General features: G+C 51.7%; 2 protein-coding genes across 4 annotated transcripts in view; one reads left to right on the top strand and one right to left on the bottom strand.

The window, feature by feature from the left end:
* The first annotated feature begins 1,852 nt into the window (after window positions 1–1,852).
* AP5Z1 (adaptor related protein complex 5 subunit zeta 1) lies at window positions 1,853–19,922 on the top strand. 3 transcript variants are annotated; one of them, XM_026650597.2, is made up of 17 exons: window positions 1,853–1,953; window positions 3,247–3,384; window positions 4,254–4,440; window positions 7,111–7,255; window positions 8,583–8,695; window positions 9,270–9,438; window positions 10,767–10,907; window positions 11,600–11,637; window positions 11,720–11,882; window positions 12,385–12,563; window positions 14,776–14,918; window positions 16,268–16,417; window positions 16,762–16,873; window positions 17,415–17,512; window positions 18,317–18,449; window positions 18,628–18,842; window positions 19,343–19,922. In XM_026650597.2, the coding sequence occupies exons 1-17, from the start codon at window positions 1,913–1,915 to the stop codon at window positions 19,611–19,613; spliced, it is 2,436 nt and encodes an 811-aa protein (XP_026506382.1). In that variant the 5' UTR covers window positions 1,853–1,912; the 3' UTR covers window positions 19,614–19,922. The 3 variants fall into 3 exon arrangements, with proteins under 3 accessions (XP_026506382.1, XP_026506384.1, XP_026506385.1); XM_026650599.2 differs by lacking the exon at window positions 1,853–1,953 and having other exon boundaries at window positions 3,293–3,583; XM_026650600.2 differs by lacking the exons at window positions 1,853–1,953; window positions 3,247–3,384; window positions 4,254–4,440 and adding an exon at window positions 4,454–4,596.
* A 51-nt stretch (window positions 19,923–19,973) lies between these two features.
* Window positions 19,974–27,844, bottom strand: part of RADIL (Rap associating with DIL domain) — a 71,057-nt gene continuing 63,186 nt past the window's right edge. Inside the window, exons 13-16 of the mRNA XM_029911273.1 lie at window positions 27,492–27,660; window positions 27,254–27,393; window positions 25,119–25,258; window positions 19,974–23,753 (exon numbers count right to left, since the gene is read on the bottom strand). Coding sequence (XP_029767133.1) covers window positions 23,645–23,753; window positions 25,119–25,258; window positions 27,254–27,393; window positions 27,492–27,660 — 558 coding nt within the window. The 3' untranslated portion in view covers window positions 19,974–23,644. The remainder of the gene's footprint in view (window positions 23,754–25,118; window positions 25,259–27,253; window positions 27,394–27,491; window positions 27,661–27,844) is intronic.

Genomic DNA, 27,844 nt, shown 5'->3' with positions numbered 1-27,844 from the left:
AATGCCATGAAGACCTCAGTGGACCTAAAGATGGGTTCTCCCTGCCAAGTAGCCATAGTCTGGCTGGCTCCTTCATGTGTTAAAAATCCTGCCCAGATCAGCAAAAATACTTAGCAGACAAAGTCTGTAGAGAGCTAGATCTGGGCACCTCCTTTAGCATCTTCCTTTTTAAATATAGCATCGGTGTTGGACCCGTTTTTAAATATAATGGACAAGCTCCCCCCTATATTACATTTGGGAAAAGCTGAACCTTTTGTCTCTAGGCCCTCTGTTTTCTCTATGTCTGATTTATGCTCTAGGATGACTTTGTCGATAGCTACAGCAATGGAAGTTTCTGGTTCCAAGGGCAGCATGAGCTGGCACATAGATGGCTAATGGAAACTGTTATTGATTAAGCTCTTTAAGGAACTTTATACCAATGAGTGGCTCAAGGCATTCAACTCCCAAAGGTAAAAGAACCAGCAAACTTTGCACGGTAATATCCGTTCCTGCTGAAAGACTGATGGTAAGTGCAGCTCTAAAAGCTACAGGCTTATTAGCAGTCAAAAGGGATATTTCTAGGAAGGAAATGTTGATGTCTTTTAACCTTTTGGAACCTATGAAGACAGCCTGCTGCGTAGCTGCTTTTATCTTGGCCTTTTCAAAATACATTCTTTTCAAATGGGTCTGAGGGAAGGCTAAGAGCTTCTGCTAATGTCACATTTTCCAAAAAATAAAAATGTAAAATCTCTGCTCCACAGCCACACTTCTACACACAGTGCAGTGACTGTCTTTGTGAGAACCTGCCTTTGTCCTATACGCGGGGGCAAATGCCTCACAGCCATGCTTTGGCTTTGACTGTGAACACAGGGGGGGCCTGAACTGCTAAAAGGTGATATTTTCAGGGAGGTCAATTCTCCAAATGTACCTCCCGCAGCGTGGCAGCTCCCATGCTACACCTCTGCCCCCTCCATGGGCAGCTGCCATTTTAAGTTCCTGCAGCTAATGGTTCTTCCAAGCTTTGCTGTGGGCGGAGGGTCTCAGTTAGTGCTGCGGCGATGCTGACTACATTTCTGTGTCGCAGGTAGCTGCTGTGCCAGACCTCTGGCATGGCCTGCTCGTGCGTAAGTTACGCCTCTGCCCACAGGCTCCATGCCTCAGTCATCACAGCTCTGGGGGGGAGGGGGCGCGGTGTCAGGCGTCAGGCTGGTTCACCATGGGAGGGGGCTCTACAGTTGCCAGACCTCCAGGAATTAAAGATCGCCATGGGAGGAAACCTCCAGGAAAAGCTGGGCAACGCTGGGGGGGCCTAGGGCTGCCCCTTCCCTTTAGCAGTGTTAGCCCCTGCTAGAGCCTGGGGTGCACATGGAGCCTTTGGGGCCTAAGTGGGGGCTGGGCCCCTAGGTGCCCCTTCCCTTTAGCAGTGTGAGCCCCTGCGGGCTCCATGTGCACCCCAGGCCGTGGCAGGGGATAAGTGGGGGCTGGGCCCCTATTCATCCTGGGGCAACAAGAGGGAGTGCAGGGGCAAAGGTGGTACTACTGCACGGCCTAGGCAAGCCCCTGACACTCCCGCGGGGAGGGGAAATGGGGGGGACTGTACATGAATGACCCTTGAACTGAGCCTTCAGCCACGTCAATCCGTCCCCTCCTCCCCTAAGAATTGGGGGACTATTTCTCTTACCTCCCCTTCCCCCTGCGCGGCGGAAGGATACTGTTATGTTGCGCAGCGATCCATCAGAGCACGCGGGAGCGGAGGATGGCAGAGCGGCTACTGCTCCCGGAACTGTTCGTGCGGGGGCAGCCGCGTTCCCCACGAGCCCGCATCTGGCACGGACCCGCCTGCCGGAAGTGGCCGGGGAGGGAGCGGAAACAATGTGGCTCCTTCCTCCGCTACCCTGAAGTCCTGTTATGCCCATTGACTAGCAGCGGCGGGATGTTCACGCCGGGGGCGGAAAACTTCCTGCGGCAGGCCAGGTACGGGGGGAGCCGGCTTAACCAGACCTCACTCCGCTCCGCTAGCGACGCGGCCCCGTGTGAGGCGGGGGTCGCTGGTGGCTGGGGAAGAGGCTCCGGTCAGCCGGACGCCTGGGTTCCCTGCCGCGCGTGGGGAGAGGGGCACCAGGACGCCGGGGTTCCCTGCCGCGCGTGGGCAGATTGGCACCAGGACGCCTGGGTTGCGTGTCCCGTGTGGGGAAATTGGCACCAGGACGCCGGGGTTCCCTGGGTTCCGTGTCCCGCGTGGGGAGAGGGGCAGCCGGACGCCTGGGGTGCGTGTCCCGCGTGGGGAAATTGGCACCAGGACGCCGGGGTTCCCTGGGTTACGTGTCCCGCGTGTGGGGGTGTTGCCTGTCCCTGGTTCTGCTCAGGGCAGTGATCGCTGTGGGCGGGCAGGGGACGGGGGTTGTGTCTCGGTTGGTGAATGGAGCAACATAGTTCCCGAGGCTATGAGTGTTCCCAGCGCTTTGTGCTCCCACACTGAGGGCTCCTCAGACACTGACATCTGCAAACCCAGGGGGAAGGGGAGCGTTTTTCTCCCCGCTGTCCAGCCAGGGAGGCTGAGGCAGGGGTGTGAAGTGACTTGCCCAATCTATCGCCGCTAGAAGGGGACGCTTCAGACAGGAGGCTGCCTCTTGGAACTGGTCTCTGCTGAGAGGCTTCCAGTTGCTGACAATAGGCAGTGGGAGTGGGTGCAGCTGCAGTGCAACTGGAAACGATTCCAGATTCAGCCTTCTCAGAAGCCCTCCTGAAACCTTGCTCCCAAGGATGTGACTAAAATACTGCGCTTTCAGAGGACTGCTGAGATACCAGCAGGATGATGTGTTCAGAGGAGAGTTGCAGACATCCCTTGGGTCTTCCTAGCTTTGGCTTTGTTTTCATTCTGGCAAATGAAGGGATGAATGGCTTGTTTTGAGGAGATATTAAAGCTTTTTCCCACTTAAATTGCCAGTTTAGCAGCCATAGCTTTGAAGTGGTAGTAGCTATTTATTTCCTTTCTTTAAGGACACTTGCCATTTGAGAAGAGGCTTAGAAATTGGCTTCTTGAGCTTGAAAAGCAAATAGAAACTGCATAGCACAAAAATAAAGGGGAAATGGTTTTAAAGGAACAAACATTTCAGACAGTTCAAATCACAGAAATAGGTTTGATACCAGTATTTTGGCTTTGAGATTAACAGAGCAGTGGAATGTGGACTTATGTGTTTTTGTTTTAGACCATGGATTTTTTCTGGTTTAGGGCTTCCTAATTCCTCTGTTGCTCTTCTTCATTAGGGAGATCCAGGATGAAGAACTGAGGAAGTTTAGTTCCCGAATCACAAGCCTTCTCCAGAATCGCGACCTGGGAAATGATACCATTGACTGTTTGCAGAGACTTTTCCTTATTGTTTCAGCCACAAAATATGGCCGGAAGTGAGTGAGAGGACATGTTAAGCCCTGTTAGGCAGTCACTGTAACGGGGTATTGTCAAGAATGTGTTTCAGCATTCTATAGATCAGTACTACTACAGATCTGCCCTACTTCCTTTGTGGATTGCATTTGCAGGGACCAGAAATAGTTAATAGCTTTTTTGTATTTTAATGTATCTACCAGTATGTCACTGTACCCAGGGGTGAGTGCTATGCTCTTTTAAATCTATTACTGTCTGTTATTATATAACATCTGTATTTTTGCACCTTAACCATGAAAAGTAAATCTTGTGAAGATGGAATTTGTGTGTGTGTTTGGTTGTGGGTTTTTTTGGTCTTCTGTTTCTGTAACAGAAAATATTTTCTTAGCATCCTCTTCAGTGTATTAATCCCAGCAGCTGTGGTTCTATTAGAATATAAAATGTTGAAACTGAAGCTTGTGCTTCTCCAGTACACAGGAGATGCAAAAGCATTCTGTGACTGACAGATCAGAAATGAAGGCTGGGTGGCTGCAAAAAATTCCCTTTACTGAAAACACTGTGCTAGTTGCAGATGTTGAAATCCAGTCCACTCTCTTGCCCCTTGCAAACTAGAGATCCTGTCCAGCTCCTTTTAAAGTAAGTGGAAAAAATTCCCTCTGACTTTGTTAAGAATTGGATCAGGCCTTATTAAAGGAGTGAGATTCAGAGATGCTCAGACTGAAGAGGTTGAGTAAGATGAGATTACTTAGGGACAGCCTCAAAGAAGACACTATATCAAGACTGTCAAATAGGAATATAAGTAAACGTTCTTATCCTCTTGTTTTCTTTCAGTGATGCCTGAATGACTGGTTTTTGTTTGTTTTATTTTATTTTATTTTTATTTTTTTTGTAGGTTGGATGGCAAATTTGTAGAGCTGTTGCAGAAAGTACTGTGTTTGCCCAAGTGTCCTGAGCAGATTCAGGCTCTGTGTGCTGCCATCTTGAGAGAGATGTCACCCAGCAATTATCTGATCCTATCCTGCGATGAAATCCAGGATGCAAAGCTCTTGAGTCTAGTGTCCTCCATCCTCTTGGCTCAGGTAGATGGACTGTGCTGTCAGGAATCTTGCCTAGACTTCATCACCCCTTCACTTAACTCAAGGGGAGTAAAATTTACTTACAAGTATATAAATAAGAACAGAAGGAACTGCAAGTAAATTAAGAAGAATAGTTTATGCCTTGTTTGGAATCAAATGGTAAAGTTTTCTGTGTATTCAAGATTTGATAATGAGCTATTTAAAATCAACATGTGCATAGCGTGAGGGGATGAGAGCAGTGGGCTCTGTGACCTGGGGAGCGGGAAGGAACCTTTCAGTGCAAGCTCCTGTAATAGAGTTCAATCTATTGCTGCTCATGCCCGCAAAGGAAAGGATTGAAAAGTGAATTTATTGTGGCTTCTAACCTCTTTATGGTGCTGGTTTTTCATAACATGTAGAGGTCTGCTTGGCCTAACTTTAAAGCCTGAGCCAAGCACAGCTGATCCCAGCCCGACGTTAGAGTGTTGAGTCATTGTCAGAATTGAACCAACCTGAACCTACACTTCCCCCGCAACCTGTGTAAGTGCTGCCACTGCCTCGTCCTTGGGACTTGGCTTGATGGTGGCTCCCCGAGCCCACTATCCATCTCTCCTGCCCATGGTGGTGAAGGGTGATCAGTAGCAGTTGCATGCCATGCTCCTGCTGGCCATCCCCAACTTGCTGCGCTGTGTGTGCTGCAAAGTGAGAGGTGCTGCAACTCCTTGGCCTGCTCATTCTGCAGCATGCACAGAGTGCAGCAAGGTGGTGGTGGCTGGCAGTAACATGGCACACAGCTGCTGCTAACCCCAAGGGCAGGTAGAGGTGGTCAGAGATGACCCAAGGCGGAGCGGAGGGTTGTTTTCACTTGTTGTCAGGTTCGGGTTGTGTGCAAGGCTCTAATGTACTTTTACTAGGGAAAATAACTTATTTATAAAGCAGAAAGCAGTTGCATAGTTTCCCCAGAAAGCAGTTGCATAGTTAAAATGTAAAAATTCCAAAATCTAAAACTGGCCTCTCATCTGTGTATTTACCCTTGAATTAGAAACCAAACGATAACACATTTTTTGCTCTATTTTGATGTTGCTAAAGCTTTGATTTGGCAGATTTAGTGCTGCTACGGCAACTCATTGTAGCAGGTGGCACTAATGAGCAATGTCCCACTTGATGTAATGAAAGTGGGAACTGTTCAGCAGAGCCCTTACAAAAAGACCCTCCTATCTTTCGTTCTTGCCTGTCAATGTCTCCTTTAGATGGGTTCTTCCTCTAACTGCAAGGAAATGAAGTGGATGTGGGAAGTGAGTCACTCATTCTATTTGCCTACCTGTCATTGCAGCTCTGTCAGTCCCGCGTACTTTGCCTGAGACATGTAGCTTTCCAGAGCTTGTAGCCTTACTGTTGCCTCAGAAAGAGGCAGCTGCAGCAACTTTCTTCCCTGGCTTCTCTGCCTCTTGGTCTTCTGCTTTTGGGAGAGTAGACTAGCAGATGTAATTTTAGACATTGGACATTTCTAACAGGTGAAGAGCAGATCCTCTAAGTGGCATGTAAACTTGTTAAAAGCTGGAAATCTGCCACTGATCATCATTCATTCATGCTTCTCTCTAGAAAGCAGGCAGGGCTCCTGGAGGTGCATGTCAGCAGCATGACGACATGGTTCCTTCAGTTCCCTTTGTGTCACATTTGTAACCCAGGAGGGATGAAGTGTCCTCGTACCATTTTCCTTTACTGTAATGATCCCGAAATCATAAGCCTCTTCTTTAATGTGTTTCTTTGCTCCATCTGTCCATGTGTGTGGGGAGGCGGGGAGGGGAGGAGGGTGTATCTATTTGTATGTTAACAGCATTACTAGCCTTGAGTAGGGTTCCCAAGTGCATCTCCCTCACCTCTAGAAAGTTGTGTAGCTCAACACCAAATCCCTTGCTTTTTCCTAAGTAGGGCACACATCTGATAACTAGTGGACAAGGTCATGCCACAGGTTGGTGTTGATTTACATCTTTCCGACCAAGAGGATGAGGCAGCCAGCTGGGGAGACTGTCAGAGACTCTGAATACTCAAATGGGTTTCAGTTTCTCTAGCAGGATGGCTTTGGAGGAGGAAGAGAACCATTTTCTACCACTAGGGCAGCCTCTCGAAAGGTTTGGTATCTGCCTGTCATCCCAAAGGAGGGGTAATCTTTGTGGGAGACCCAGGTCCCCTGACAATTCAGTCTAATTATGTATCTTAAACCACATCAAGACTGTCAAAACAGAGAGTGTTTTATTCTCCTTATAGGTGCCAGCTAACTAGGCATGTTGGAACATGTTTCATCAATCTGACTCAAAGCCACAAGCCTTGCGTTTAAAAATCATACTGGCAAATTCACCACTAGGGATTATATGGAGGAGTTAGCTCTGTTGGTTGCCTCTCCATCCATGCTGGATGAATGTAGCATTGTATTTGAAGGGTGTCCGCTAAAGCCACTTTTGGCAAATAAATTCAACTTTAAATTGTGGCTGTCCACAAACTTGTTGCTTCATCCGATGTTTTCTCCATTGGGAACTGTGGCTTCAGCTTGTAGAAGAGATCTGTGGACTATGGTAAAATAGATGCACTCAGCACCAGAGCAGAGAGGCTCTCATCTAAGCGTTTGTAAAGCTGAAATCATTAAAATCTCAGTTGCAAATGGTCATCTTGTTTTAATCTTTGCTTCATTTTAAGGGAAATAAAAAGGCTGAGGTGTTAGCAGTGGGGCAGCGTGTTGTAAAAGTCCTGGAAGGGCGACTGCCTGAGGGTCACAGTTCACGGCACCTTCTTCCTCTACTCTCCAAAATCATCAGTCTATCGCCAGCAAGCCTAACTGAAGGTAAATGCAAGAGGGTCCTAGAGACCCACAGAGAATGAACAGATCACAGTCACGCAGCATGGTGATAAAGAGAAGGGTCTTTGAAGGCTTAGACCAAGAGTATGACTTGGGATACTTACAAATTGCCATTATAAATGGCACCTATATCCCAGGGAAAGTGAAACTCTGATCCATTGAGGATCATTATCTTCTTTGTTCGATGCTCTCGAGTGTGCTAGGCGCCTCACGGGACAGAAAGACACTGGCTCTTTAGGCAGAGAGATCTTTGCTATAGCACTGGGGCCTCTGAGTGCGATTGCAATATAAATATGTACCCTGAGGAGCTTGGGGTGGGGGCGGAAAGGCTTACATGGCTCCCCAGTTTGCGTCTCTCTATTTCGTGAATACAGAAGAACAGCCAGTTCACTTTTCATAGGTTTCCTGGTAGAGTGGGATTTGGAGTGGCAGAGAATTTGAAAGGTGGGGATGATGAAATTTGGGGGGAGGTGATGGCCTGATGAGTAGGCTTTGGGAGAGCATTCCAGTCATGGAGGGCTCGATGGAAAAAGGTGCAGAAATACTCTTTTGAAAAGGAGATGCTGCACTGTGCTGCGACAAGGTTTGGGAATTTGCTCAGAGATTTGCGCTCCTTGGACAGAGACTGGGGGAGGCTGGAAGGAGGATGCTGGAATGGAATATTTGCCTTTGCCTGGGATGCAGCACCACTTCCCTGGGCTTCTGCTACCTTCAATAGGATAAAACTGTATAGGGGATATGCATTTTCATGCTACAGCCTCAGACTAATCACAACTCCCTGAATTAGGGAAAAAACATCCCCCACAGACAGGTTATTCCATTATTGTCCGTTACATCATCTGATAGCTGCTGTTGGGGACAGGACTTGGGAATAGATGTACCATTGGGCTGATCTGTATTACAAATCCCAGGTGCCTGTGCTCACTTTCTGACTTCAGGCTGAAGAATTGTGCAGAACATTGGTGAAATTAAATATAGCATTGAACAGGAGTCGGGGGTGGGGGAAAGGCCAGGGAGTGGGAATCGTATACGGAGCTGTGAACGGAATACAAAAGATGCTGGTCTCTGAGCTTGTGTAAAAGTAGAAGAACCAGAGTGTGAGTGTGAGTGTGTGTGAAAATCACCTACAGAGTTTGACTGGGGGAATCCCTTTGCTCTGAGAGTTGCTAAGAGCTGGACTAGAGTTCTGCTGGCAGTCTTGGGCTAGGTTTAAAGTATACCAGTTCGGGAGCAGTTTTTAGTGACTAGTGTGCTGCAGAGGCCTCTTGCTATGATGAGTCTAAACCTTACCTGCATTGCTTTCCATCTGTAGATCAGACCAATCTGGTCAATAAAAGGATGGTGGACTGGCTGAGATACGCAAGTGTTCAGCAAGGAGTTGCACAGCCCTCTGGAGGCTTCTTCTCCAATCCCAGGGCAAGGCAGGTGAGTGATGAATTCCAGAGACCCTCACAAAGGACCTGGACCATGTCATGTCACCTCCCCACCCCACCCTTAAAGGCTCCTGAACTCAGGTCATTTTTAGGAAAGGTGATCTAGAAGTGCTGCTGTTCTTAGCCAGCTGGACAGCCAGTGGGTGCAGCAGTCAGGCACCTTGGGCATCAGAGTTTGGATTTCAAACTCCTAGGCTAGTGGGAGTACAGAGACAGAAGGTTTAGCCCCAGGGAGAGGTGGAAGAGAGCATCTTGCAGATTTTGGTGACCACACGGACATGTGTTGAGAACCATTTATCTTGAAACGGAAGGTTGCTGAAATGTGGCTTTTGAGGGAGATGGGAAATAAAAGGACTTTGAGGGCCCCTCCCATGGAAAAAGACCTGCACCTTCCCATCCTGGGCCTCTGGTTGTTATGGAGGGCCCCATCTTCTACATACATGTAAACATACAAACCTGTTCACTGACTCAGTTCATGTGTTTGGTGAACTCCACTTCCCCTCTCCCCAACAATCTCTACCTCAGGAAGTCCCACCCCTTCACCCAGTTTATCTTCTAATTCCCAGCCTGGCCCTATCACAGAGGTGGATGGTGCAGTTGCCACAGACTTCTTCACAGTGCTCTCAATTGGTCAATATTACACAGAGGACCAGTGGCTCAACATGCAGGCCTTTTCCATGCTGCGCAAGTGGCTGCTGTGCTATGGGAGCGAGGGGGCAAACAGCCCTAATTCAGGTACTGGCTTGGTGCGCTGGGTGTGTGCCTAGAGGCTGGGGTTGAGTATTGTATTACATCCCGAGTGGGACGTGCTTCCTGATCTAGTCCTGAAAGGGCATCTGGTGGCTTCACCATGAAACCACCATTTGGTTCAGTGTGTTTGGCACTGTCTCCCCAGTTGCTGCCCGAGTTGGTCCAACAGAGGGTTGTGGGTTGGAATTGAGGGTCCCTGAATTCAATAGCTGGGGATGCCAGAGCTACAACTGTTGTGAAGGAAATGTCACAGTGGGCCTGCTGAATGACCATGGTCTGATGTGCCAGAATGAACCAAAAGAAATGAAGGGCAGGCGTGGAGATAGCATCCCCTTAGGTGCTGTCGTAATGTTCCCACAGAATGTTCCAAGAGAATGTTCCCCTTGGACTGGAATCAGATACCACTTCCCCTCTGTGACATACCAGGGTACAATCCAGACCAGTGAGTAGCTGTCACCCCTGCCCTGCAATCCGGGGTGTCCTTTACAGTGCCTTGCTGCTGTAGCCTCCAGCCTGGACTGCCCCAAACAGCCTCCAGCATGTAAATCACTCCCTGCTGTGAGTGTGTGTGTGTTGCAGTCAGCCAGCCACACCTTGGCTCTGACCACCTTTGGTTATGCTGCAGGGTGACCCCAACACACCCCTGGTCCCAGATCTTTACCCACAAATGTATATCCTCTGCTGCCCAGCCCTCTCCTGGGCAGTACAAATATGTGAAGTCCGTTATTCCTTTAAGATATGCACATAACTTGTTACCTCAAATGGAGTTATCCTGACACTTCAATCTGAACTCACTGGATTAGATAAAACAGTAAAACAAGTTTAACAACTACAAAGAGAGAGATTTTAAGTGACTACAAGTAATGAGGCATAAAAGTCAGAAATGCCTCTGTTTAAACTTCCTTTGTTTTTCCTCTCTGCTTGCTGACTCTGTTTACTGTTTAAATGCAAATTAAGGCAAGCACACATTTCTTTGTGTAGGACAGACCTGACTTCTGGTTGGGCTGTGGGGTTCGGAGCATGTGCTGATAACATCATACAGGGGAATCTTATAACTTCACAAACAATGTTGCCACACATATTTTACCAGGACAATACTGATCAGCAAATTACGAGTTTTCAGACGATCCCTTACAAGGCATGTTTGTACAAAGATTATTACCACAGTGTGTAGGGTGTGAATACAGGGGTGTATTCCATTGTACCGTCTCTTCCCCCATGGTGAGCTGGGCAGTTTGTAAAGTCTCGTTCATAGGTGAAACGCTCAAACAGTACCGTGCAGTGTGTGATCTGCGATGATCTCTTCTCTGCAGATGACAAATCAGAGGTAGATGGGTCTATCATGTCCATGGTCTCTGCTACCTCCACCTCCAGTCGCCTGCTTCCTCCAAAGGAGCGTTTAAGAGAGAAGGCTTTTGAATACTGCCAGCGGCTTATCGAGCAAAGCAACCGGCGTGAGTTGTGGTCTGAATATGTAGGACTCTCGTCAGAGCCCCTCAGGGTCATTCTTAATCATCTTGCTCAGTCTCCTGCTGGGCCGGGGGCACAGTCCCCACTGGTCTGAGACTAGGCCCAAGAATCTATTCAAGCCGCCTGCTAGGCCATGGCTCTGGCTTGGAGTCACTAACTGACTCCCTAGTGTCTGGGGAAGCGGAGGAAGGCATCTGAGCTGAGACTCCCTAGAGAGATTAGCTGGGGATGGGAGAAGTTGCTTGCTAGCTCTCAAACATCACCTGGTTCTATTGCCAGACTCTGTGTTCTACCTCGTGCTGTTGATTTGCTTTTGGAAACTGTTGACACTGGGGTGTGGATTGTCTTGACTGTAACTGCTCAGAACTACCTGAGTTAGGAGGGTCCACGGCTCTTCCCCACCATCCTTAATTCTGGGCCGTCTCTTCCACACGTGGAGAGGGCTGCTGTGTGTTCGATAAGGATGCACTGTGTTTTGTGGAGGTCCAAGAGGGCTCAGTTCATCACATTGGTTTTGCTGGCTGAAGGGCGAGCTTCCACTGATCTAACAATGGACTTGACAGCGTTAAGCCATTCCCAGTAGAGCCCATGCCAATACCAGCAGCATTGCCCAGTTTAACAATGACAAATACCCAGTGTGGACCAGGGGACTGAGTTTGATTTGTTTATCTGTCAGGGGCCCTGAAGAAACCAGATGGGGACCTGCAAAAAGCCGTAAGTACACAAGGGGCAGGGGGGAGGGTGGGGGGGAGGATTTGTTTGCACAGTTCTGATCTTGCTGTACTTTCCCGTGCAGTGTCTCATCGAGGCTGTCACTATCATGGATATTATCTGCAGGCAGGACTCCTCCTATGTGTACCGGACGCTCTCCTGCCTGAAGATCTTGCATGGCAGAATCAGTGGGGACCTCGCTTATGCCAGGGCACTGCTGCCTATTGCTCAGTTCTTCCTGAACCACAGTAAGCTGACAGTGCACATGGGCTGTCCTCTCTAGAGCTGCTCAGACAGGGATTGCTGGGGGTTGGGATGTTGTTTCTGTTGCGCCCCCCACCCCCAGCCTCCATAAGCTTTGGGAATCTCTGTGGTACCTGTGCGCTCACTCAGGCCTCTGTTTGAGAGGCAGGATTGGATCAGTAGGCACAGAAATACTCTTCCTCTCCATGGCTTCCTGCTACTCTCTAGCTTTGACCATGTGTTAGGCTAGTGTATCTAACGCTGCACTGTCTCAGCAATGCTGGACCGGCTTTCTTTCTCTGTGCCTCCCCAGCAGCAGTTGCTGCTTGCATGGCTTTGAACATGCTCTCAGCTGGGCTCCCCAGTGCTGGAGATCCAGGAGTTGCACTACCGCCCTCTCCTATTGCGCTTGGTCTTGATGTTACAAAAGCCACTCTGTAAAAATCTCCAGCCCTTGAAGGGTGGCTGCTGGGTGGGCTGAGGTCCTGAGTGTGCCTTCCTTCCCAGGTGAGACAGCAGCGGTGGATTCAGAGGCAGTTTACAAGCACTTGTTCACCAGGATTCCTGCTCAGCTCTTCCACAGCCCAATGCTGGCCTTTGAGTTTATCCAGTTCTGCAGGGACAACGTCCAATTCTTCACAGAGAACCTCAGCATCTTCAGACGGAGCTTCCCAAACCTCTTCAAGGTACGGGGGCTGGGGCTGGTTCAAGCACTGCTCTTCATGCACGTGTTTCCTTGGAATGGAAGCCCCTAATGCTCAAGGAGGTGGCTGTACACCAGTGGTGCCTAAACCTGTCGCACTCCCCCTTACTATTAATGGAATCTGTCTGTGCCCCCTCTCTACAGCTGCACAGTTGGCTCAGCGGAGGAGCTGGGGATGGGGGAGGAGCCGGAACTAGAAGTGGAGCTGCGGCTGAGGCAAGAGCTGAGCTGGGGGTGGAGCAAAGCTGCAGCTGGGGACAGAGCTGGGCCGGGGTGGAGTGGAGCTGGGGCAAGAGCTGAACTAGGGGTGGAGTGACTCCTGGGGGAATTCTGCCTCACTGCGTTTGCGCAGAATTCATGGCCCCCGCAGATTTTTTTGCTTCCCTGCAGAAAAATTACTTCTGACAGGGAAGCAAGGGGAAGCTGCAAGAGCGGTCATGCACCCCTCCCCAGCAGTGTAGGCAGGTTGGTTTGGGCGCTCAGAGTAGCTGGTAGAGACATAAATCGCCACTGGGGCAGGGCAGTCATGCCTGTGTCCCTCTCGCTCACTATTGCGGCATGCTCGGCGTGAAGGGGCAGGGCTTCGGGATGTTTCTGAGGAGGTAAGTGTGGGGCAGGCTCTGTCCCTCAGGCAGAGCAGCATGTAGCAGCCTGCCTGCTTAGTGAATTTTTCCCATTGTTCTTAGTGAATTCCCCCAAGATTATAAAACAGGTGTAAAAATTTTAAGGCTCTTTTACATTGCCAGAGTGGTGTAAAGGAGCCTTATTATAAAGGACAGTGTGACCTTATAAATGCTTATGGTGCTTTAGTGATTAGAACTGGTCTACGTTTTTGCACTGAAAAAATTTCCTATCAAAATGTGCTCTATGAACTGTTTGCTACTGACCTTTCTGGAGATGGTCAGTAGCCAATGTGAATTGCGAGTTTGAGTCCCCAGCCCTCACTTGCTCTTCAGTTGCCTCTGATGTAACACTGAGCATATGGCTGCATATATTTATTGACTAATAACTAGAAGTGAAGGATCAATACTAGCTACATTACTATTAGACAAAGGGCGTTCGGGGATTTTCTCCACTCCCATTCTCCATCCATTGTATTATAGTTTAAATAAATTACCAAAATAATTGAAACTAGCATGATTATATTGCATTATTTTAACAAATAAGATATGCAGAATTTAAAAATATTTGTGTGCAGAATTTTTAATTTTTTGGCGCAGAACTCCCCCAGGAGTATGAAGTGGAGCTGCAGCTGGGGCCGGGGCGGAGCAGGGTGTGGAGCGGAGCTGCGTCTGGGTGATGCTCCCGCCCTGTCCCCCGTAGGGGCTGGCCAGGCTCCGCTGTGTGCCATCCCCAACATTTCTCCACACGCTCCACAGTTTGGGGCCCATTGCCATGCACGTATGACAGACAGGCTGAGGCGTGGAAGGACTCATCAGCAGTTTAAAAGCATGTGTGTGGTGGGGGATTAGTTCTGGCTATGTTTACATGGTTATTTAGGGCATGAAAGGCTGTGAGTAGCATCTCTGATCTGGAGGCATCAGGGTGTGTAATACAGTAGTTGGGGGTGGGCAAGGGAGTAAGGGCTTGGCAACCAAACTGCAGCAGAAAGGGTGTCAATGGGCTCTATCCCAGGGGAATGACTGTGTTGTGGGATGGAGTAGTTCCTAGTTTGTCCACAGCACCCTTTAATTCCCTCATTGGAGTCTGACGACACCCAGGGCAGCAGGGCCTGGTTGGGGCAGGGGTTAATTCTCCTGCATTAAGGCTAGGGACTCAAAATTGCTAGTTCTGAGATCAGCCCCAGTGCAGGTGGCCTCCGGGAGCTCCTGTGTCATCCTTGCAATCCCCCTTTTTGGAGCCTGTGGGGTCAATCCAGCTCTCTGCTGGGCCAGCCTGAGCGCCTTTCGAAGCAAATGCTCCATGCGGTGAAACTTGCTGTGTTGGTTTGTGAGAGACTTGGATCATCCGCTTCTAAATGTTTCGCTCTGGCTGTGGGGTCTCAGAGCTGAACTGCCCCGGCACTCCACAGTTCTGTGCATTTTGTTCCTCTCCCTGTGCCCCTGTAACTTCCGCTGTGACATGCTTTGCCTTCTCTGAGGTGGGAGAATCCAGCCCGGTTATGGGGGGAGGTGGTGGAGAAGCAGCCCTACTGCTAGCTGCTTGTGAAAGTCCCTGCCTGTTTTTCCCTGCAGCTCCTAGCATGGAATAGCCCAGCCTTGATCTCTGAGTTCATGGACCTTCTGCCAGCTCTGCTTGGTGCAGACACAGCCATCGAGATCTTTCACTTGCTGCTTGACCTGCCGTGTTTGGCGGCTGCTCTGGACATCCAGCTGAGGTGACGACATCTTCCCCTCCTCCCTCTTTAGGAGGGCGTTGACGTTGGGCAGTGTCCTGACCCACTCTTTGAGCCAGAACTAACTGCTTGAAATGGCTGCCCCACACCCAAAGAAGAGCCACGTCCGCATCAGTTCAGAGCAGCAGCTACCATAGCTGGATTTATATGAGGCTGCGAAAGCACCTGACCAATAATGTTTGTAGTTCTGCTGCATGTGCAAAGATAGGGACAGTCAGGTCTCATGCTTCTGAGCAGTAGGCTGACTGTTGTTAGGGGTCAGGAAGGAATTTCCCTCCCTTCCCCCATGGCCACCTCTGAGCAATTGGTAGGTGTCCGTCCCTCTGGAGCACGTGGTATTGGCCACTGGCAGAGAGAGGATGCCAGAACTGTTGGTCTCGGTTAGCCAGTCTTACATTTAGGCTTGGAAGGATTCGATTTGTATTGGTAAACGTTGATTTCATCATAGACACAAACTGATGAAAAAAATATTTCCATCGATGATGATTGAAATTTACAGATAGGCAAGGTCAGAAAAATGCCCCTTGATTAGAGTTTAAGGATATTTACAGTGTATATTTTGTGTTTTGACGGTTATAACGCTGTAACTTTTTGAGCCTCCAACATGTCAATAAGTAATTATTATCTGGCCACCACCCATAATTTCCTGCAACTGTGAAAATTTGAATGGATAAAAATAAAAAAAAAATAAAAAAAAGGCTTAAAACTAAACATTGATATTCTCCATCTCAGTGATTAGAAAATAAAAATTCTGCCAGGCCCACTTATGTCCTGCCCTGTTGCCCTTGTTAGCTTCTCGGGCAGACATGAAGTTCAGATTCTCTCCTGGGGGGGTCATGTGAGAATGGAAGGGAACTCTAGGGAGCTGGCTTCCTGCAGAGAGGGAGCTGGGGCTCGCTACCCCACACATGGAAGGGAACCTAGGGAGGCTTAGAATGGAGCTGTGTGCTGGCAGAGGGGACTTCGGTCATTATGGAGCACTGGGTTTGCTGGGCATTACACCGTCCTCTGCCAGGGCATGCTCCTGAGCCAGCTGGGAGAGTAGCATCATGCCTAGCTGCTGAGGGATGGTGCAGTCTGCCTGGGCTCCCGTCTGTTACCCAGCATTTCTTATACACAGGTTCCTGCTTTTTTACCCTGTTGCTGTTCTTGTTCTGAAGGCCCGAGAACCATTTCACTGTTGGGAACTATTTGAATTAAACCTGCAACTTTTCTGGGGGGTTGATCAGCTATTGGGGCCCTTCCGCCTTGACATTCCTCTAACTGCGACCTAGCCAATTTGCTGCTGTGTTCCCATTACTTCAGTTTGTGTTGTGTGTGTCCGTCACTAGATCTGCCTCTGCTCCCATCTCGGAGAGAGCCACCTGGGATCCTGCTGCCAAGCCAGCCAGCTGCCTGGAGGCCTTCCGCCACCCGCTCTACAGAAGCACCTTTCAGTATCTCCTCCGGATTGAGACCGCCCCCAGAGACTCCCCTGAGCGGTACGAGGCTGCAGCCAGCGTCCGGTTCAGCTGCATGGGGGTGCTGTGACTCCCCGTCTCACAGCTGCCTCAGGTCTGTGGGTTCCAGGAGGCGGAAGCAGCACGGCAGTCAGGGCTCCGTGCAGAGGAAGAGCTGGGGTTGCCGTGCACGGCTCGTGTGTACGATCACAGGCTGGCTCCTGGATACAGGCACAGCTGGAATGTGGCACACGTCTCCCTCTCCTCTTCAGTTTTGCCAGGTGTTCAAAAGCTGAAGGACGTAGTGAGGAAAAGGGCGGGGCTGGGAAGCCGGGATTCTTCAGGGAAGCTGCTTTGATGGTGATATTGGGGTCTGTTGTCAACAGGTTGGCTCCTCTTCGCCAGCTGCTGGGGTCCATGGCCAGCTGTCCCCGGGTTGTGCAGTGTGCAGACACCATCCCTGTCTTACTGCGGCTCTACTTCCGTGTGGTGGCAGAGGTAGGGCTCCCTGCAGGCAGCTAACTGGGGAGTTCACGTCCTGTGTGTTGCTGTCTCTGGTGTTCCCTTTGTCATGGGAAGAATATCCATGGGAACCAAAGGGTTAAACTCCCTCTGGCTTGGGTTCTGGCTCACTCCGGGAGGGTGCCCTCTTCCCTTTGCTCTGGGCCTTAATGGGGGGTGAAAATACCCAGGACCCTGAATTTCCCAGAGTGGGTGTAAAGGGAATTCCTGGGATTGTGGGGGGTGTTTCTCTAGGGAGTGAACCTCTCGGAATAGGCTGTGGCTGGGCAGGCTCCTTTCGTGTTAAAGGGCCTTTGCTGCAGTAGCTCAGCATGGTTTGAAATCCTTGCCAGGCTGCTCCCAGCAGCAGCTGCTGACCAGTGAGGCGTCTCCAAGTGTGGGCAGCAGCAGGACAAGTGCAAGGCTCTTGCCCAACACCCTGTGTCACTCGGGTCAGGCTGCCAGGCTCCTCCAGGCATCCCCTCTGGAGTGGCTGGGGGCTGTGGTGTTGCTGAAGGAAATGCTTCTCCATCTCCAGTTTGCAGACGGGCCTCTGATAAACCAGCTGGTGTTGGTGCTGCTGGAGAGGAGTGAGCAGCTCTACGAGATCCCGGCGTTTAAGGCCGATGTCCATAGGTGAGTATGGGCGCCTCTGAGAAGGGGGGAGAGTGGATGGAATTGCCAGGAGGAGGGTTACACAGCACACAGCCCTCAGCCCCGGTCTGGCTTTCCAAGGGTAGCCGGGAACCAGCCGTGGCACGATCCCTGCGTGGCCTCTCTTCGGAGGGCACGGTGACATGGTGCCCTGCGGGTGGCACGCGTGGAGGGAAATCAACAACTCCCTCTCTTTGGTCACGAAAACCATGTGGGTCACAGGCACTTGGACACCAGAGTCTTGGGGATGAGCCCTCTGGACAAACAGCTGCAGGGAGCTCCCACCCCTGACGACAGTGACTGGAGCCACTGGGCACTGCAGTCAGGGCTTTGATGTCATGCACACCCTGATCACAGCACACTGAGGCACTTGTTTGCCATTCACACACGTGCACTCACTGGTCGTCACTGTGCAGACTCTTGTCTGGGGGCGGGTTCCTCCCTTACTAGTGGGCCACTGGGGTTACCTAATCTGGTGAGCAGCCAGCTCTGATCTCTGTGGTGCCAGGCAGTTGGTTGAGCCCAAACTCTGGGGATGGAACTCATGCTAGGGAGGGATTCTGTGTAACTCTGTCCCTCTGTCTGTGTTGCTGGGCAGGTCACTAAAATGAGGTCTGCCTAGTGCAATAGGGCTTGATACTGCTCGAGGCCCTGGGCGCTGCCATAACAGAAATACTGAATCTCGCTGCTCTCCTCTGTCGAGCACTTTCAGATCTGTGGGTGACAAGTGGTCTGGAGGTGGTGTCTGTGTTCCCGAGCTATCGCCCTCTCCCTTCTTCCTGGCAGAGTGCTGAGCTCCCAGCTGGTGCTTCTGTGTAAGCTGCACCCCTCCCTGGTAGTGGAACTGTCCAAGGAGCTTCTGGAGTTTTCAGGAACTGTCAGCAACATCCGGAACAAAGAGGATATCTTCACCTACGTGGTAAGGAGCCAGCCTGCCTGCCTCTGATACCTGTAGCCCCCTCTGCAGGCTACTAGGGGACTCTCTTCACAAACTTCCTCCTTGTCCTCTCTACCTCTGGTGCAAGCTAATCTCATCTGTCACGTCCTTAGACTGTTCTCCATGGTGTCTATATACCTCTCTGCCTGTCTTGCTGCAGGTCTGGGCTATTGGAGAGTACATGTCTGTCTCATACGACAAAAGGTGCACCGTGGAGCAGATCAACAAGTTCTTCGAAGCCCTGGAGGCCATGCTGTTTGAAATCACGCAACTCCGGCCCTCGGCCAGCATCCCCAAGTATTCGCCACGTGTCATCACGGTTCTCATGACGACGCTGACCAAACTGGCATCACGCAGCCAAGATTTGATCCCCAGGTGTGAAACAGGGCAGCAGGTCAAGGTTAAGTGTGCAGTTCAGCCAGGTTACCAAGCAAATGTTCGTTGCTGTATTCCTGCTGGCTTAATGAAAAACCCAGGAACTGAAACAAGGCAAACTGTGAAAGCAATAGAAAAGTGTGATCGGGGGAGCCCAAATTATAGCTAGGCAACCATCTTGTGCATGTGTCTGGGTAGTGGTTGGCGAGACTAGTGTACTGTAGGCAGTGTGTAATCCCAGCCACTCCCAGTAGGAGGCACTGAAGGGAGTGAGGTGACACTGTTACTGTTGAGGAAGCCCTCAGCTGTTCCCATCCAAGCTTTACCCAGCAGGTGTTGGTGACAGAGAGGATGTGGTTCCGGCTGGAGGGTGCTTTCACCTGTAGGCTCTCTCTAGGGAGTGATGTAAGAGTGGTGGTTTTGAGGCAGGAGCTTTATGAATCTAGAGCTGTTCTCTTGAAGCTCCCGCTGGCTCAGGGCTGTGTCCTTCCCTCCTGCAGGATGTCCCTGTTCCTGTCCAAGATGAGAGCGTTTGTTCAGAGCCCGGCCATGGCCTCGGTGTACAGCGAGGAAGACAATGAGGAGATCCTGACCCGGGCCGCTGAGCTGATGAACCTGTTGAAAATGCCCAGCGTGGCTCAGTTTGTGCTGACGCCATCAGCGGAGGTTGCCAGCCCACGGTTTCACCGAGACACTAACGTGTCCCTGCCTCTCGCCATGAAGACGGCCAGCCGGCTGTTAGAAAGGGGGACTGGCTTCGTGCCAGGGTGAGGTGCTGGCAGTTCTGAGTGTACGCTGCAGAGCTCTGACTGACGAGACCTGGCTGGCTCTGTGCTGTATTTTGACTAACCTGCTGCTGCTGACTCTGCGTAACGGAACATGGGGAAGGTGGAGGGATGAGGCTGTGCTCCAAGCTGCACCTTCCTGGAAATGGGCAATAAAGGACGGCAAAGAGGAATAACCAGAGCCGACCGTTTCTGTCTTCGAGCCTGACCATGTGGTTTGTGTCTTTCCTCTCGTGGGTGGCTGTTCTGCCCTCGGCCCCTGCAGCAGGAAGTGTTTCCACTGACTCCTCTCGATGTTCCCACAGTGGGACTCGGGTCCTGGCCCGCCCGGGGAGACCAGTGACATCACCCCCATGAGACAGGAGCAGCTCACTCACTCCGCATGCACCCCAGACAGACAAACCCAGAGATACAGGGGAAGGGCGCTGGCTAGTGTATGTGAATTGGGGTTTTCCTGAGGGGCATCTGCTGGAGGGGCCCAGCCTGCTTCCCTTCACAGCCCATGGCAGCAGCCAAAGGAGCTGTGGGCTGGAAGGGTCTGAAAATCCAGAGGGCCGTCTCCAAAGCAGGTCCCTTGAGGGGCACTTTGCCCTGTCCTACCACTCAGCTATTATGTCGTCTTTTCCTTCGCCTTTGCTCTGACTGCATTGCGACTCCTCCTGCTGTTCCTACCCCACCTGCTCTGCTCTCCCTGCCTGTAACAGGTGCTTAGAGCAAGACGGCAAGTCCTGTGGCCAGGAAATGGTGTGAAGCGTAGGTAGCTTGCGGGAATGATTTAGGTAAGCGAGGGCCTGCCCCTGTTCCCTTTTTGCTCTAAAGTTAAACTGAACCTGGCAAGGCCTAACCAGGCTCCAAACCCCTGCCACCAGAATGGAGCTTAGGGAGGTTTTATTGGATCCAGTTTATTTTTCACACCAAGAACAACTCCGTGAACATAGCAGCCCTGTAACCGGGGGGCACTGATCTTTGTTCCAGGTCTGCACTAGAACTATATACATTGTAGAGATGTACAGTGTTAACAAGAATGGGGGAGTGGTCATGCCCCTTTCTGCTGCTGGCAGCGAGCGTGTGCCCTCCAGGGGCCCCTGACTTTGCACTCCGGCAATAGGAATATTTAGCAGAGTAAGCAGTGCTGCCTAGAGACAGTTGGGGACTGACTCCTTGGTGCTTCCCATCCAGCTGTGGAGGCTGGCTGATTCTCCTGTGGGGTGAGTTATGCTATTCTCCTTAGGGGCGGAGGGGGGGCTGCAAAGCTGGAGAGCAGTATGTGTGTGGCCTGCTTTGGTACTGCTGAATCAAGCCATAGCTGGGCCTGCTTTGTCATGCTGCAAACTCAGGCTCTTGCTCCCTGGGCTGGGACAAGCGGGGCTGCAGGGAGGATCTACATGATTCCCTGGAGGCTCGAGGGCAGTTCTTGTGCCTGTCTCTGCAGCCCTCAGCTGGCAGGGGCATGGACCGGGGGGTGCTTCCAGGGCTCAATGGAGGAAGGTCAAGCTAATGTTCACAGTTCTTTTGACCGTTAATAAGGCAGCAAGAGCCTTGAGCTGTCTTCCTGCGGTTACCTGCTTCTGTTCCAATTAAAGGGTATCTCTAGTCACTGCTGTCCAGGTGGCCTAGCCCAGGTGTTCTGAGTATGCCGCAGCACAGAAGCCAGACACTCGCCTTCTGTGGAGAGCTGCAATGGGGGTTTAGATGCCTTGCCCATGAGGCTGCACAGAACCCTGTGGCATGGCGGGTGGGCTAACCCCGCACTTCCACCTTACAGTGATTAGTTTGTGGTTTTACCATTGGCTTCAGAGGGGAGGGTTTTCTCTCTCTGCACTTGCTAACCCACACACAGAGCTCATCTCCAACAGCCTGGAAGAATATACTTGCAATTAAAACATTTCCCCACATGGTCGAGCAGCCGCCTTGCTTTGTGGTTGGCAGGAGAGAGTGGAGTGATTTGTGTGGGCTCTTGGGAATAAGCAGTTCAAGCTGCGACTGACTTTCCAAAAAGGGGGAATGTCTCTTTCAAGGCCAGACGTTGTTTAACATCAGCGGCATGGCAGAAGCAGGCAGGTCTGAGCAGCCGAGATATGCAGAAGATGGGATGGTGCATGGGAGACAGAATCAGGCCCGTGGCGCACTCCCCAGCTCTGCCTGTATGTTACAGCACTGGCTACCCCTTTTAAAACTACCTCTGATTTGGCATCCACATTCAACTACCCCCAGAGCTACTTTTAGTTCGATTTACATACCTGCTGGGGCCTGCAACTTGGCTACTAGCCATCTGACTGCTGCCCTTTCCACTTAGTCAAGTCCAGCTGCAAAAGTAGCGGTGCCTTCAAAAGTATGACCTTAGCTTTATGTGGGGGAGGTTTGACTTCTTCGCTTACTAATGAGCTACAGGCTGCCTGCTACGGATTTCTGGCTTATTCCACCAATCTAACCCTCTGCCCCATTTTTGTCCTACATGACTACAGGGGTGTTAACAGGCCGCTTCCCCTTGAATGGTTAGAATATGTGGTAAGTACTTATGCTAAACTGTCTGTTGGATCTTGTAGTTAGCAGTGCCCCTCCCAGACCTGAAGCAGAGCTCTGTGTAGCTCAACCGTTGTGTGTCTCTCTCTCTCTAACAGTAGTTGGTCCAATAAAAAAGATTGTCTCTCCAATTAGCCTGGGCTTGCCCCTGCATAGGATAAGGCATCACCCATGCAGCCAAAGAGATCACGTAAGAGCAGCCACTCTGCCTGGGTTGCAGCCATGTCTCCATTTTGTAATGGATCGCAGGTTGTACCCCTGTGAGTACTTTACCAAAGCAAGAGGTCATATTAGTTCACCTGGGCTGAGGGCTTCACAGGGTAACAGCCTTTGCCCAGGCCAATGTTGCTGAAAGCTGTTGAAGCTTCAGTGACACAGAGAAGATTTAACACTAGCTCCCCTGTGCAACAGGGCCAATGCCAGAGCAGGGGAGTGGCCCGCTCCTTGGTGGGGGACGGTGATGAGGAAAGGAGAAGGACCCTTCCAGCAGCGCCCTCTTGCCAAGCCTGGGAGCGGTTGCAGCTGCTCTCACGCTGTTTTCTCTCTGCTGTAGCCACTTTCCATCCCCAGTGCAGGGCCCAGGGGTGATGGGCCTAGTGTAACAGCAGCAAGGCACTACACTAGGGCAGGGTGAACTGACTCTCAGGCTGTGGAGGAAGTGAATGTAACACATCAGTTCCACCATGACAGCCCCACACGTCAGCTTACGGTGCTAAAGCCTGTCCTTGTAAAGTCACAGCTGGGCCTGCTACTGCCTGTGCAGCCCCCCAGTCATTTCCGGCACCCAGGCTGTTCTGTCATTTCTTAGTACGTAAAACACCCCCAACTTCGGGAATCCAGCTTGAAGGGTGAGGGGGGACATTCTGCTGCCACCTTTCACAGCCCAGCCACCCAGGAACCTCAGTTTGTAATAAACGTTCCCTGGCAGTTCTGGCCTATGATAACTGTAATTGTTATGTTAATCACTAGGTGTTCAAAATCTCCAAGGTGCCAGCGCTAGGTAACGCAATAATTGCAACAGCCGCCACTAGGGCCCCCCACTCCCAATCAGGCAAGCTCATCTACCAGCCCTGCCGTGCCCACTGAGTGCAGAGGAATGGAATAGCTTGTTCCTAACCTCGGTGGAGCCCACGAGCACCCTGACTGCCTGGAACGGGATCTCCCCTCTGCCGAGAGGAGCGTGGGGTGGGCTATGCAAACCCCATGCTGAGGCTGGCAGGGGGAAGGACATCAGTGATACAGCTGTGAGCGGAGGGGGGGTTGGATGGTAAAGCCCCCTCCCCCACTCGCTCAGCAGTGCAGAGCAGAACAGAGACCCCCAGCAGGCTGAAAAGCAAATGGAGAACAGTTCTTTAGTCCTGGAATGGTGCAATTTCAACTGGATCCTCCATGTTCCAGGCACAGTCTCTGCCCATCCCACCAGATTTCGTGTAGTTGGCCTTGGCGGCAGCTTCGTTTGCAGGGGGCCATGGACAGGCCCTTGCAACATGAGCGTTAAGAGGACGATGATGAGCTGGAGCTGATTTTCTTGGCTATTTCCATGTCGGACTTGGCAACCAGAAACCGCAGCTTCTTCCCTCCGCACCGGATGAGCTCCACGGCACTGGAGAGACCAAACAGGAACGGAGCGGTTAATGCCACGGCCCCACGCTCACTACCCAGAGTAGCGGCTGGCTGGTGTGACCCACTGAGGATCCCGCTAGTCCGCTCTTGGGCTGGCAGTCCTGCGGGAGGCTCTCCCTCGGCGCCATCCCCCACTCGCCCTCGGCACAGCAAGTGCTAGGCAGGCGTTAGAGACAAGGTCCCAAGAGCCAGGCTTTTGGGGTGCAGCTGCTTCACTGCGTTCCTCTGGGTAGCTGCTGTTGATGTTTACGTGGGGGGCGGGGGGCTTTAAAGTTCCTCATCTCCCGCACTTCTCTAACCTCCTCCAGCTCCCGAGCACTCAGGTTCTCTCCCATCTCTCCCCCTTACGCTTGCTGGCCAGCTCGCTTAGCTCTTTGTTCACAGCCAAGAAAGCCAGGAGGGGCTGAGGCTTTAATTTAATTGTCCTCGGGAAGCATTAAGTGAGGCTGGAGCCGGTGATACTCAACACGAGGCTGCTCCTTGCTCCCATTACAAGTTACCGTGTCCCCGTCCCCGTCCCCGTCCCCCCGAGCTGGATCACTGCCTGATCCCAGGAGACACACACACAACCGCTGCATGTTCGGTGCTACCAGCAGAGGTTGTTTCTCCTCTGGAATTGTTGTTAACCCCACGAGGGGCGCAGCCCGCACTGACCCCCCCAGAGCAACGTCACTTATTAGAAACAAGCATTTCCTGCAATGCCCAGAGCTGTTCTAGTCAAAATAACATCCCCCTGTAGCCGAGACTCACGCTGGAGCTTTCTAAGGGCCAGGCCAATTGCAGAGGCTGCTGCTGCTTCCAACTGAATGGACCCTGGGCCACAGTTCAACGAAATGCCACTTGAGGGGTTATCTTGAAAGCGTCGGACCAACTGGCCTGGTGGTGGCCAGGGATGGAGTGTGTCCCGCTCTAGCAGGTGGACTCCAGGGCAGGGAAATACATGGCCAGGCTGGCAGGAGAGCACTGATCTTTCACCAGACCCACACTTTTTGCCATCAGTAGCTATCTGAAACTCCTGGCTCCCCTCTTCTCTCACAAACTTCCTTTGTTGATGCCACTTTGCTACCCACATGGTGGCTCTCCTGCCTTCCCTGTGGTACAGAACGCTCCCCTCTGTGTACTAAGCACCTGGCTACTAGCCCAGGCATCACCAGGAGCAACTAGGAGACTGTGAGCCTGCTCCGAGCAGAAGTTTAAAATGCCTGCAGCTGCTGGAGAAGGGTGGAGCGCTGACTTTCTCCTGCACCGTTGAGTACTGGGCCAAGTCTCCAGTAAGGCCAGGCCTGCTGTTTTGCAACATACATCACTGCCTTCAAAGCCTCCCACACCCCGGCTTTTTTTTTACCTCTGGTAATCTGCTCCGATCAGACTGGTGCCGTTAACAGCCAGGATGCGGTCTCCTAGGGAGAGTCTGCCATCTGAGGCTGCAGGACTGTCCTGGATGAGGGTCCTGATGTAGATGCCAGGAGAGTTCAAAGGGGTGTGCTGTAAGCAATTAACAACAGTCAGTACCAGGGCAGTGGTGAGACAGGTTCTGCACAAGGCAAAGGGGGACACAGCTTCTCGGACTCGACATCTCTGGATCGGCAGTGTTGGGAGCCTTAGCGTCCACTGGTTACTAGCTGCTGCAGGCATTTAAAACTCCTGCTCAGAGCAGGCTTACAAGACACTGGGTGCAATCGTCAAAAGCAATTGAACGACTGACGTGCCACAGTCCCCTTTTTAAGTTGTTTTGGGGGGGGCTAAGGGCCCCCAACTTCCAATAAGCTTCCACGTGTCAGTCACTTTTGAAAATGGGACTCCGGCATTTCTGAAAATGGTCCCGCCCTGTGTGGGGTGGGTTTTGGTTGCTTTTTTAATCGCCTGTAGCAGCCCAGGCCCCAGCTACAGAAAGGTCCCCAATGTTGCTAATGCTGGTAGAGCTGAATCCATGTGAGCAAGGGTGAGGCTCTTGCAGAACATTTTCCAAGTGCAGATGACTTCACAAGAGAAAAGGCGAACACTAGTTGTGTGTGCATGAAATAGATTTTGCAGTCTATCCCCACCACCTACAGAGGGAGACCTCGGACCAGTGACTTCCCCCAGCTTATGCATTCCGACAGACTGAGAAGATGCCAAACACGTGCCCTAGTTCCTTTGTACGCTCAGTGGGAGTCTCATGACCTGCTCCAAGAATTCTGCAGTACCAACAGGCCAAGCTTCTCCAAATACCAGGCCAAGGCTGCTGCAGAGCTAGGAGGAACCTGAAATTCTGAGGGCCTGGCATCTACTGCTGCCTGTGGACCTCCTGGGGGTTCTAGTAGCAAGATGGGTGTTTGAAGCCCTGGGCTACGGGTGTGCTCTCATCCAAGCAGAAAGCAGGGCAGCCCTCAGCCCTGTTTGTGCCTCCAGGTGGACAGAGGAGACTGCTGGCCACGCTTCCCTTGTTTGTTTTAAATATGGGAGAAGAATCATCAACAAGCCAGGCAGGACAAAGCTCCCTCACTGAGTGCACATGGAATGCAATCGGAACTAGGGGGAAGGCCTTATTTTCTACAGACTAATGCACTGCTGAGAAAGCCCCCAGCTACAGTGACCCATTGCACTAAACCAGATTGCAACCCCTAGTGCAGGGGGTCCCCCAACGCGGTGCCCGTGGGTGCGTCTAAGTGCGCCCGCGTACTGGCCGGCGGACGAGCATCCGCCGAAATGCCACCGACAAGCAGCAGCATCCAGAGGTGTCGCCGCCGAACCTCAGCGGCATTTCGGCGGCGACGCCTCTGGTTGACGCTGCTTGTCGGCGGCATTTCGGCAGATGCTCATCCGCCACCACGGTCCTCCGGGGCTCGTCGTCTGGCACCCGCCAGACAAAAAAGGTGGGGGACCACTGTCCTAGTGCATGAGAGCAGGGACGTTCCTGAGACTTTTCTGCTTGCACTCAGCACTGGCTATTCTGAGCGTGTGCCGTGAATGCAGGGCAGGACAAACCATTTCATGCCTACTCAGCAATGAGTTCTTGGAGGGTGCCCTCCACCTGGCCAGCATCCGGCCAGATTGTTTTTGACATTCACCTGTCACTTGCGACGGGGCAGGAAAGGCCTTCCTTAGTCTTGCATCCTAGCCTTGCAACCTTCTGCCGCAAAGGACTCTAGCAATAGCATTGGGCATATCTAATTGAATCTATTCTCTGCAGGCCTTGGGGCAGATTTGATATAAGCATTACAGCTAGGTCTGAGCTAGCAGGTGTCTGAGATCTGATTCCTTACAGGGCCTTATTGGGATCCATCAGTATAACCTAAGAGATCATGGCACTTGCATTCACCCCAGAGATTAATCCAAGCAAGCACTTGGTCAGATTTCATAGGAAAGGAAGCCGGGGCTAGCTATAGGGCATACACCCGGCATTAGCTTTACAGGTCACTTTTCATCTTCATATAATACATTCCCTGCAGCACGAGCCCAGGTCGAAATATTCTGCGAGGCCGAGCGGAATGTACTCACCAAGCCATCAATCAGGCCCATCCCCAGCCCAATGGGCCCTTTTTCCAACTCGACCACAAAGACGTAGCAGAAATCATCCGTGGCTGAGCTGCGACTGGAGGAAGCTGGCGTGGGATAGTCATAGGGCATCGGAGAGCATCCTGGGGCCAAAGAGATGATGTTTCAGGGGACAGACAAATATTACTCACCCAACCCAGCCTGCTCCTCTCTGCACGGAGCTCCCCCTTTCCTGCCCCACCGGCAATCACAGCTGAACCAAGCAGTGTATCAGCCAGGCTCCCTGGAGTGCCTCTGTGCCTGGCAGCAGCACATCTGTCGGGCGGGGGCTGGGGGGGGCTCACTTCATTTGGGCTTTGCCAAACTGCCCATGCAGTGACACTCAGGGAGTGCAGCAGGCAGAGCTGGCGCTAGGCATAAGCAGACTAAGCAATTGCTTAGGGCCTTGAGCAACTCGAGGGGGTCTCGTATTAGTATGTGTTGGGGGGGGGGGGGGGGGGGGGGCAAAATATTCCTGCTTAGGGCCTGCAGTGGGCTAGCACCAGCCCTGACAGCTGGGGACAGACAGCGAAAATGGCAGAAAATGCTTCCCGA

Source organism: Terrapene carolina, unplaced genomic scaffold (genome assembly GCF_002925995.2).
Source record: "Terrapene carolina triunguis isolate 2854851 unplaced genomic scaffold, T_m_triunguis-2.0 Scaffold93, whole genome shotgun sequence".
Lineage (NCBI taxonomy): Eukaryota > Metazoa > Chordata > Testudines > Emydidae > Terrapene > Terrapene triunguis.
This window is presented reverse-complemented; position numbering and strand designations above follow the sequence as displayed.